The sequence below is a fragment of the Enhydra lutris genome, unplaced genomic scaffold (assembly GCF_002288905.1).
Source record: "Enhydra lutris kenyoni isolate GAN:26980312 unplaced genomic scaffold, ASM228890v2 scaffoldscaffold69, whole genome shotgun sequence".
NCBI lineage: Eukaryota > Metazoa > Chordata > Mammalia > Carnivora > Mustelidae > Enhydra > Enhydra lutris.
Window position 1 is genome coordinate 3,904,720 of NW_019154153.1, and position 11,081 is coordinate 3,915,800.

At 42.0% G+C, this 11,081-nt stretch overlaps 1 protein-coding gene across 1 annotated transcript in view; it reads right to left on the minus strand.

Moving 5' to 3' along the window:
• The window catches only part of LOC111159665 (maestro heat-like repeat-containing protein family member 1), a 72,021-nt gene extending 61,605 nt beyond the window's left edge, over positions 1-10,416 (minus strand). The window contains 7 exon segments of the mRNA XM_022522214.1: positions 6,547-6,687; positions 7,058-7,237; positions 7,772-7,825; positions 7,827-7,883; positions 8,792-8,962; positions 9,864-9,986; positions 10,318-10,416. Of these exon segments, the coding sequence (XP_022377922.1) occupies positions 6,547-6,687; positions 7,058-7,237; positions 7,772-7,825; positions 7,827-7,883; positions 8,792-8,962; positions 9,864-9,986; positions 10,318-10,416 (825 nt within the window).
• Positions 10,417-11,081: the final 665 nt, after the last annotated feature.

Here is an 11,081-nt window from a genome sequence, read left to right on the forward strand (position 1 = left end):
GAGCCGAAGGCAGCGGCTTAACCCACTGAGCCACCCAGGCGCCCCCTTTTTTTTTTCTTTTTAAAGATTTTATTTATTTATTTGACAGAGAGAGATCACAAGCAGGCAGAGAGGCAGGCAGAGAGAGAGGAGGAAGCAGGCTCCCTGCTGAGCAGAGAGCCCGATGCGGGGCTCGATCCCAGAACCCTGAGATCATGACCTGAACCGAAGGCAGAGGTTTAACCCAGTGAGCCACCCAGGTGCCCCAAGTATGAGCCATTTTGAGTTAATTTTTATACATGGTATGAGGTATGGATTGAAGTTTATCTTTTTGTGTATAGATATACAAATGTTCTAGTGCCATTTGTTGAAGAGACTATCTTTTCTCCAAAGAATTGCCTTTTCACCTTTGCCAAAAAAAATCACTTGGCAGTAAATATGTAGGTCTATTTCCGGAATCTCTATTCAGTTCCATTTATCCATTCATCTGTCTTAATACCAATACTACAGTCTCCATTGCTGTAGTTTTATAAGTTGTCATTCTTTCTCGAAACTGTTTTTGCTGTATTGGGTCTTTTTCATTTCCATGTGAGTTTTAGAATCAGGTTGTCAATTCCTATTAAATAAAGCCTGCGGGGGGGCCTGGGTAGCTCACTTGGTTGGGTGACTGCCTTCGGCTCAGGTCATGATCCGGGAGTCACAGGATCAAGTCCCACATCGGGCTCCTGGCTCAGTGGGGAAGTCTACTTCTCCCTCTGACTCTCCCTCTCTCATTCTTTCTCTCTCAAATAAATAAATAAATAAAACCAGAAAGAAAACAAGCAAGACTGCTAGGTTCTTTTTTTTTTTTTTTAAGTAGGCTCCACACCCAGTGTGGAGCATAATATGGAGACTCTGAACTGACTGACCAACCCAGGCACCACAAGACTGTTAGGATTTTGGTTAGGCTTGCAATGAATCTGGGGCACCCGCCTGGATCAATCAGTGGAACAGGTGAGACTCTTGATCCCAGGGTTGTAAGTACAAGCAAGCATCATGTTGGGTGTAGAGATTTTTTTTTTTAAAGATTTTATTTTTATTTTATTTGACAGAGAGAGAGATCACAAGTAGGCAGAGAGGCAGGCAGAGAGAGAGAGGGGGAAGCAGGCTCCCTGCTGAGCAGAGTACGACATGGGTTCGACCCTAGGACCCTGAGATCGTGACCTGATCTCAGGGTCCTAGAAAAAAATAGAGACCTGAGATCAGCTCATGATCTCAGGGTTCTGGGATTGTGCCCCGCATCGGACTCTCTGCTCAGCAGGGAGCCTGCTTCCCCCTCTCTCTCCACTGCCTCTCTGCCTGCTTGTGATCTCTGTCTGTCAAATAAATAAATATCTTTTAAAAAAAATGGCTCATACCTAAATGTAAACCCTAAAATTATCAAAGTTCTGGATGAAAACAGGAGAAAATGTTTTTTAAAAATGAGATTTTTAAAAAAGAGGATTGCAATGAATCTAGATCAACTTGGGAAGAACTGATAACTTATTAATATTGAATCTTCGGGCCCCTGAATACTGCACATGTTTCTGTTTACTTAAGTCTTCTTTAATTTCCTCTAGCAATGATTAGTAGTTTCCAGTGTACAGGTATTACCTTTTTTCAGATTTATTCATGAGTATTTCATATTTTTATACAAATGATCATGTTGCCTGTGAATAAAGACAACTGTACTTCCTTTCCAATCTGTGCGCTAATAGGGTCAAGTTGTTTGATAGTCCTCAGATCTTCTGTACACTTTCTGATCATCTACTTGTTCTATCAATTGTTGAAAGAGGGATGTTGAAATCTGATTGTAATTACGGGTTTTTCTGTTTCTCCTTGCAGTTCTACTGGTTTTTGCTTTATATAGTTTTAAAGCTCTGTTATAATAACAGACACATAATAACAGGTACATAAACATTTAGAATTGTTAGGTGCTGTTGATAATTGATGCTTTCATCATTATGAAATGACATTTTTTAATACATGATGATATTCTTTGCTCTGCAATCTACTTTATCTGATATTAATACTGCAGAAACAGCTTTTTTCCATAAATGTTAACATGGTACAGCCATAACTTGTTTTATTGCTTCACTTTATTACGCTTTGGAAGGTTTTTTTTTTTTTTTTTTTATAAATTTAGGGTTTGTAGCGACCCTATATCGAGCAAGTCTGTCTGCACCATTTTCCCAACAGCATTTGTTGACTTTATGTTTCTGTGTCACATTTTGGTAGTTCTTATAATATTTGAAATTTTTTCACTGTTATTATTTTTGCAATGGTGATATGTGATCACTGATTATAACTCACTAAGGTCTCCTATGATGCTATCTTTTAGCAATAAAGTATTTTTAAAGCACTTATATTGTATTTTAGATAAATGTTATTGCATGCTATACTACAGTGTAGTGTAAATAAAAGTTTTATATGCACTGGGAAACCAAAAAATTCATTTTACTTGCTTTACTGCAATATTCATTTTATTGCAGTAGTCTAGAACCAAACCTGTAATATCTCCAAGATAGGCCTAAATATTTTTATTTATCCTTTTATTCTTAATCTATTTGTATCTTTATCTTTGAAGTGCATTTCCTATAGGAAATATAGGATATAGGTGGGTATTGTTTTTTTTAATCCATCTGACGATCTCTGCCTTTAATTGGGGTATTTAGACCACTTATATATAATATGATTATCTATTTATTTACTTACTTATTAATTATGGTTAGACTTAAATCTATCATCTTGCTATGTGTTTCCTACTAGTCCTAATTCTTTGTTCTCCTGTCCCTCTATCTCTGCCTTCAAATTAATTGAATATTTTTTATAATTCCATTTGATATCCTTTGTTGGCCTATTAGCCATAACTCTTTGTTATTTTAGTGGTTGCTATACAGGGTTTGTAGCATACACTTTTTAAAAAGATTTTATTTATTTATTCGTCAGAGAGAGAGACAGTGTATACAATCAAAGGGAGCAGCAGGAAGAGAGAAAAGCAGTCTCCCCACTGAGCAAGGAGCCTGATGCACAACTCAATCCCAGGACTCTGGGATCATGACCTGAGCTGAAGGCTGGCACTCAAAGGACTGAGCCACCTAGGTGTCCCTATAGCACACATTTTTAATTTATCCCAGTCAATCTTCAAGTGATATTATACTACTTTACGTACACTAAGTATAGGTATATTAATACTACACTTTGTGCTATTGTCATCATAAATTTTACTTCTACATACAACAAATTCCACACTACATTGTTATGTTTGTTAAAATAGTTACCTTATAAAGAGATTTTTCAAATAAGAAAAACTATATTCCCTCACATAATTACCATTTCTAATGGTTTTCTTCATTCTTTTGTATAAATCCATATTTCCATCTGGTATCATTTTCCTTCTGCCTGAAGGACTTTAACATTTCTTATAATATGGGTCTACTGGTGATGAATTCTTTCAGCTTTTTTTAATGTGTGAAAATGTTTTTTTTCTCTTAGTCTGAAAGATATTACCACTAAGCTCAGAATTCTAGGATATAGTGTTTTTCTTTCAGTACCTTGAATTCTACTATGTTTTCACTTGCATTGTTTCCAATTAGAATCTTTATTCCTCTCTTTGAAACATGTTGTTTTTATTGTTTCATTTTTTGTTTTTACTTTCTGCATTTAAGATTTTCTCTTTTCCACTGGTTTTGAGAAATTTGAATATAATATGGTTTGGTGTGGTTTTATGTTTCTTGTGTTTGGGGTTCACTTAGTGCCTTGGAACTGTGAATTTATCAGTTTCTTCAGATTTAGAAAATTCTCAACCACGATTTCTTCAAATATTTTTCTGTCTTTCCTCTTTTTGGTGGAACTCCAACTGAACATAAATTATGCTGCTTGAATTTGTCCATAGCTCACTGAAGCTTCCTCCTTCTCCTCCTCCTCCTCTTCTCCCTCCTCCTCCTCCTTCTACTTCTTTTTATCTTTGTGTTTCATTCTGTATAGTTTTTATCGCTATGTCTTCAAGTTAATCAATCTTTTCCAATCTAGCTTTCAAACCTACAGAATACAGTTATAATACCTGTTTTAGTGTCCTTGTCTACCATTTCTGTGTGAGTTCTGGGTCAGTTTTGATTGATTTTTCTCCCTATTATACATCATAATTTCTTGCATCTTTGTGTGTCTGGTGATTTTTTATTTAACGCCACTCATTGTGAAGTAACCTTATTAAGTGCTGGGTATTTTTGTATTCTTATATTCTTGGATTTCTTCTGGGATTTGGAAATAGTTTGATTGTGGGGGGAGCGTCTTGCTTTTAAAATGTGTTAGACCAAAAGAGCATTCAGCCTGCTCTTAATTTTGCCCCACCTTCTCAGTGCTCTACCCAATGCCTGTGAGTTATGAAGTTTTCAAGCTGGTTGGTGTGAACAGGTACTATTCCTGGCACCGTGTGAATTCTGGTTACTGTTCTCTCAATTCTTTGTTCTTTTCCTCACCTAAAACAGTTTCCTCATATTCACCGACTGTTTAATATTCTGCTCTGTAAACTCTAGCTGCATTGGTCTCCCTGGATTCTCACCGCCATCTTGTCACCTCAGGAAGTCCACTAGACTCTTCCTGGATTTTCTTTCCCTATGCCACGACTTGGAAACTCTCTTAAGAAAATTAGCTGGGACAATAAGAGGGCTCACCTCATTTTTTTCCTGACTGTCAGGAATCACTGTTCTTTGTTGCCTCCTATCCAATGTCTTAAAAACCATTATTTCATATACTTTGTCTAGCTTTTAGTTGTTTCAGGCAAGAGAGTAAATCTGCCCCAGTTACTCCATCTTTACCAGAAGCAGAAATCTCTCCACTGGATTTTGGATATTCAACATTTCCTCCTTTCCTTCCCCTACCTGATGGATTCCCATTAGGGCCAGTTTGCTTAACTAGGTACAGTTAGTGCTGGTTGATGTCCAACCAAAATTATATTATAGGCTGATAAATATCTTGATTCTCAATCACCATGCCCTGGAGTGAGAGAGGAGGAAGAAGGAGAAGGGAAAAGGGAGTAGTCAAAACATTTCCACTGTTGGCCAAAATGGAATGGGGTGGAATCGACACATGAACAATCTGCGGACTAGTAGTTGGGGAAAAAATCTCGTCCTCCAACTGACTAATTGACTACATAAAGCAAACCCTTGTTTCAAATTCACAGACCCTACCCTAGGCAACATGCAGACACATGCCAGGGGGGAGATGAAACAAGAGACTGTGTGGGTGGTCCACTAATCGGCAAAACTCAGAGTAGCTAAGTGAGAAAGTTCATCTCTTTCTATAACAAGGGAAGTGCATTTGAGGTGGTGGTGTAATGGTAGACTGCAAACCGTAGTCCCTGGAAACTCGATGCTAATGAGTGTTGCACTCAAAAAAAAAAAAAATTCTCATCTTGGAAATTCACAAATGTACATTAGCATATTTAGCAACCCTGAAAAATAGGCCTCTCAGATGCCTATTCTGAGGTGCATAATTAACCAATATCTCCAGCTGTCATGCTCTAAAATCCATCACTGTGTTAAAACTGAAACCAGATTCCCATAGGTTTCTTCCAGCCAATGACTGAATATGGCAAGTCCACTAAGGCAGGCCTACTCCTTCAAGATGTGGGACTTTTCTGATGGGTGGCTTTGGTTCAGGGACTCCCTGTTGGCCTTACTGAAACTTTTTTAGAACCACACTGTCATCTAAGACCTTCCTCACTTTTTCCCTCCTTCCCTTCCCTCCCTCCTTTCCCTTCTCCTTGCCAAGGTTCAGACATACATCGCCATCTGAGCACTCCCAGCCTCCTCTGGCTCCCTCCCTGTTTTCCTTCACAGATGTTCCTCCAATAAATCTCCTGCAACTCTAACACCATGTTGGTGTTTGCTTTTTGGAGGACAAGACTAGCCTGTGTATTGAAGTCTCTAAGGAAATTCTACATTTAAGATACTAATTTTAACTCAGTATTTCCCACCCATTTTGCCAAATAACACAGCTTATTTTTGTGAAATACCCATTAAAAGTTGGATGGAACTTGGTTGGAGGAATGCCACTGAAATGGAAGGACTAAAACAACAAACAGAAATTTTTGGTTCCAGTACTCGGTCCTCTGCTCCTAAAAATACTTAACATTAGTATAACAATTCTAAGGTAGGCAGGATTCTGTGATGGCCTCCCAAATTTCAGGCCCCCTTTCCCAGTTATTGAATCAAGCAGTAATCTAGGTGTTGATATGAAGGGATTTTCAAAGATGTAATTAAGGTCCCACATTAGTTGACCTTAAAACAGATTATCCAGGTGGGCTTGGTCTCTCTCATGAGCCATTTAGGTCTGAATCTAGAGGTCAGAGACTAGAAAGTCAGAGAGATTCAAAGGGCTATTCAACAAATGTGCAGAGTGGAATTCCAACAGAACCTTATTTTACAGAAACAAGCTTCAGGCTGGATTTGGGCTGTGGGCCATGCTTTGCCAACCCTAGCATTAATTACTCAATAAATGTGGAAAGCAAAAACTAATTAAATTATCTTCTCACCCCATTCCAATCACCTGGGAAATGTAGAAAGGTGTCACTTTTGCAGATACCAAAGTCATAAACCATCGGGTTAACCGGTTCACTTGGTTCTTGAGTTTGGAGGATGGCATGAGGAAGAAGAGGTGACCAATTATCACCATAGCTTGCTCTGTCACCTGTGCCCAAGGAGACACAACAAACTTGCCTCAGCTCAGGGATGAAGACAAGACAATCCCTTAGGGGCTTTTCCTTAATCATCTTTGTATCCCCAGGGCCTAGCACAGTGCCTGGCTAATAACAGTAATCAGTAAATTTAAGTTGCTTAATTGTGTATTTAACAAATAGGAAGCTGGACAGTGGCATTTTCTGACATACCCTTTTCGGGAGAATGGGAAGCAGAGCCTAAGGAAAGTCACCCTGCTCTTTTGGAAGAGCCACTTAAGTTATCCTTCCACCATTAAATAGACAGACATGGCCCTGCCCCATCTTTGGCTCAAGACTTACTCCTGAAGCCATCCATTCAACCCCACTACCTCCAAATCCCACCTTGTTGTTGGTCTTTAGGGACCAACGATTGAAGAGAAGCCTGAGGGTGAGATAAGCCTTGAAGGACACGGCCTCTTTTGTGATGTCCATTATTTCATCATCTGTAGTGGACAAATCCACATGTTTCCGGGCACTGATGACCAATCCTTTGAGCACTGTGAGGAATGCAGGGAGTATGAGCTGCCCATCACCTTTCCCTCCCATAATGGGAAACAGACACACATGTGGGCACAGTCTTCTTATCTCCAACCCTAAAAGTGTTTCTGGGGTCCTATACTGGGAAACACCAACCCATTCACCACCACCCCAACTATTTTTCCTTTGTGACCACACCTGGAACACCCAGCAGGGAAAGGAAAAGTGGTTGAGGGTATCAACACCCATAGCATTCCTATCAAGCTTGGTCCTTGCCCCAATCCAGGCCAAGAAGTCAGACGCAGAAGAGCAGCTGTTCACACCTGGTCTCCTCTCAGTCATTTCCTGGCCCTCCCCAGCCTTCTTGGATCCCTACTTAGAGGGACTAGTCTCTTTATTTGCCCTTCTTTCCTCCCTCCCTGATTCCAACAGAGTCTTCCCCAGACCCTCCTGACCCTTACCATGACATATTGCCAACATGTCATCCTCTGTTTGGGCCATCCTCAGAAGGCGCAGGATATATTCCCATGTGACCCCAACATATGAAGCTGCATCTAAGAGGGAAAGTACAAGAAAGACGTCCCTGTCCCAGGGAGGGGAACATCCTGGCCTTAGTGAAGGAAACTTTATAGACTACAGGCCAGGAGACCCGGGTTCTGATCCTAGTTCTACCTCCAGAGTCTGGGCAACCCTGAACCAGTTACTTAATTTATCTGAGTTTCAGCTTCTTTAACTGTTAAATAGGAGTACAGTTCCTGATGTGACCACTGCACAGGGATGCTGGGAGGATCAAGCTCGATAATGGATATTAGCATCGCACAGAAATGCAAGTTATTAGGACAGGCTACACATGAACACTCCTTTCCAAAAACCCTTAGGGAATAGAGATCTATGCTGTCTGAGATGGATGTGAAGACATTTGCCCGGATTAGATCAAGCGACATGTTTCCAGCTTCTATTGCTGTGTCCTCTGTGCTCGCTGGGTCATGCCTTGTCATTTTGAGCCTAATGCTCAGAAGGCAAACTTACTCCCCCAGACTCTCTTTCCCCCAGTTCCAAGTGGTAGAGAAAAGGTCACTAGTCCTGTGACTTGATTGTCTTTTCACACTTTGCGATAGAGAGAGGGGAGCAGAATGGGTAAGCGAGCCACCACCATCACCAGGAGCCACCAGGGCAGAGACTGAATGGTGAGTCTCTGCCTCCTCCTGCCTACTCTATTAACTTCCAAACCTCTAACCAAATTCAACACTGCAGGTTCCCTTAAGTAAAGCCCTCCTTGCTTCCTCCTTGCCCCTACCCACCACTGCTGAATGGGGGCTTTCTATTCTGCCTTCTCTCTTCACCTGGAGTCTTCTTTCCAGCTCTGTGGGTCTCCCATGCCCTAATACAGCCTATCATGCCATTCTTGGTCTCCAGAAACTCCCTCCTGAGTTCCCAGGAGCCCAGTAGGGATCCTAGTTTGTTCTCCCACCTACACATACACACCCATGACTGATATAAGTGGAGATGTCCAATGAGAGAAATCAGGAGTATAAAGCTGATCTAGAGCATATACAATGTCTCCACCCCCTGCTGCCCCTGTCCTCTTCTCAGACTAACTCAGGCTATACCCTGGCGGTGGATGAGTCTCCCCACTGTAGTCAGGAGGCAATTTGGGGGCAAGGTGTTGTGCCATCTGTCCCACAACTTGAAGATGACTATTCCTGGAGACTGGAACCCCAGAGCCATTAGGACCGTAGTACACAACTCCTCCAGTTCTCCCTCCGGCTTCTGGAAAAGAAAGATTAACTATTCAAAGGCTAATCCCCAAGATGAGTCCTGTAGCTTCTGAGAATCAGCTTTGGTCAATAAGTGGTTCTCTTCCATCTAGAAGGCAAGAACTCCCCTACCACCCCATCCAACAAATGCCTTCCCAGTGATGGAGGGCAAGAGCTTCCTAGAGCATGCAAAGAACAGGTAGACAAAAAAATCTGCAAAGTCTCTGTGTTGGGGGCAGGGGGTTTGTGGGGATTGAAGATTTCAGAGCAGAGAAATTCCCCTACAACACCTAGGGAATCATCAGGAAGGTGGGTAGATTATGGAAGCAACTTTGGAAATCTCTGGCAGGTCAAGAATCTTGATCAGATGACAGGCATGCCAAGGAAGGCAGGTAAACCAGAAGAAAGATAATTCATAGGTAACCAAGAAAATAAGAAACGAGATTAACCAGTGTCAGGAACGTGCATGTAAAGTACGTGGGTAGATGGATAGGTAGACATTATGAACGTTCAGTCTAGAGGTGGGCTGGCACATGGGTAAGTGGATTTGAAAGACAGTGAGATGATTAGTTGAATTGCAGTAACAAAGCTGACTAAGGTATACCAGGGCACAGTCTGAAAACCAGGTCAGACTTGGAGCCAATAGCCCAAATCCTTCCCCCCTCTCCGTCTCCCTTCTCCTGCCTCACCACTTTGCTTCACTGCTGTAGCTTGCAATTCTGTCTAGGTCATGGTCCTTGAGATATGCTCAGAGTACTAGGTACGGACTCCAGCAAACTGTTTAGAAATGAGACACTCACATCCCAGATCCCAGTTGGTTTCCAAGTGTCATCATCCGCCAGAAAGAACTCCTGGGCTCAGACCTGCTGTTTTCTTCCCCCAAAATCCCCAGCCCAGAGGCACAGGCTCCTCACCGTGGTCCTCAGGTAGTCAACGAAGATATCGGTCACCTTCTGGCATAGTGGAGGTACCATCTTGTTGTTTAGGATTTTAACTTTCAGCGACTTGAGAGTTTTAAAGACATTATCTGTTGACAACTACAGGAGAGAGGGGACTCAGGAAGAAAGGAAGGTTGAAGGGTAAAGATAATAAAGAGAATAAGGGCCCCTGGTAGAGAAAGGAAGAGGAGGAGTGAATCCAGGAAGAGGGTTAAAGCTGGATCAGAGATTGAGGGGATGGAGGAAATATGGGTCAGACTAGGGACACAGGAATCAGACCTGGAGCTATGATGGCCTGGACCAAGTAGTGCTCTGCTAACTGGAGATGTCTCCTACTCTCCTGGCACAACAGGTATGTACCCAACCAGCTACCTGGATGGAAATGGTCCTGTGCTGGTTGGAGTCAGTAAAATGTCTGAGATGTCCTCACCTGATCAGCAGATTGGAGTACCTCCATAATGTCCTCAATGTTCTTTCCTGAGGTATCCCATTCCTGGTTCCTCTCAGTGATCTCTGAGGAATGTATCATAGCTATAAACATCTCTGTAAGAAGTAAAGAGCGTGAACTGGGGGAGTTGTTTCTCTCTTGCTACAGGTGGGTATCAGAGGGGGATACCATGCTACAAACAAAAACATACAAGGTGCACTGGGTGGCTCAGTGGGTTAAGCCTCTGCCTTCAGCTCAGGTCATGATCTCAGGGTCCTGGGATGGAGCCCCGAATCGGGCTCTCTGCTCAGTGGGGGGCCTGCTTCCCCCCCCACTCTCTGCCTGCCCTCTGCCTACTTGTGATCTCTGTCAAATAAATAAATAAAATATTTTTAAAAAACATACAAAGAATATTAAGAATCAGAAGACACAAGTTTGGGTTCTGACTCAGAGTCTGCACCCCACTAGCAATATATCTTTAGGCAAATTACCTAACTCCCAGAGACTCTATTTCTTCATATGTAAAATAAGCACATGAGAGGGGCACCTGGATGGCTCAGGTCATGATCTCAGGGTCCTGGGATTGAGCCCTGAGGCAGGCTCCATGCTTAGTGGGGAGTCTGCTTCAGGATTCTCTTCCCCTGCCCCTCTCTCCACTTGCTCGGCACTCTCCATCTCCAAAATAAATAAATAAATCTTTAAAAAAAATTATATAAGGGGCACTGGGTGGCTCAGTCCTTAAGCCTCTGCCTTCAGCTTAGGTCATG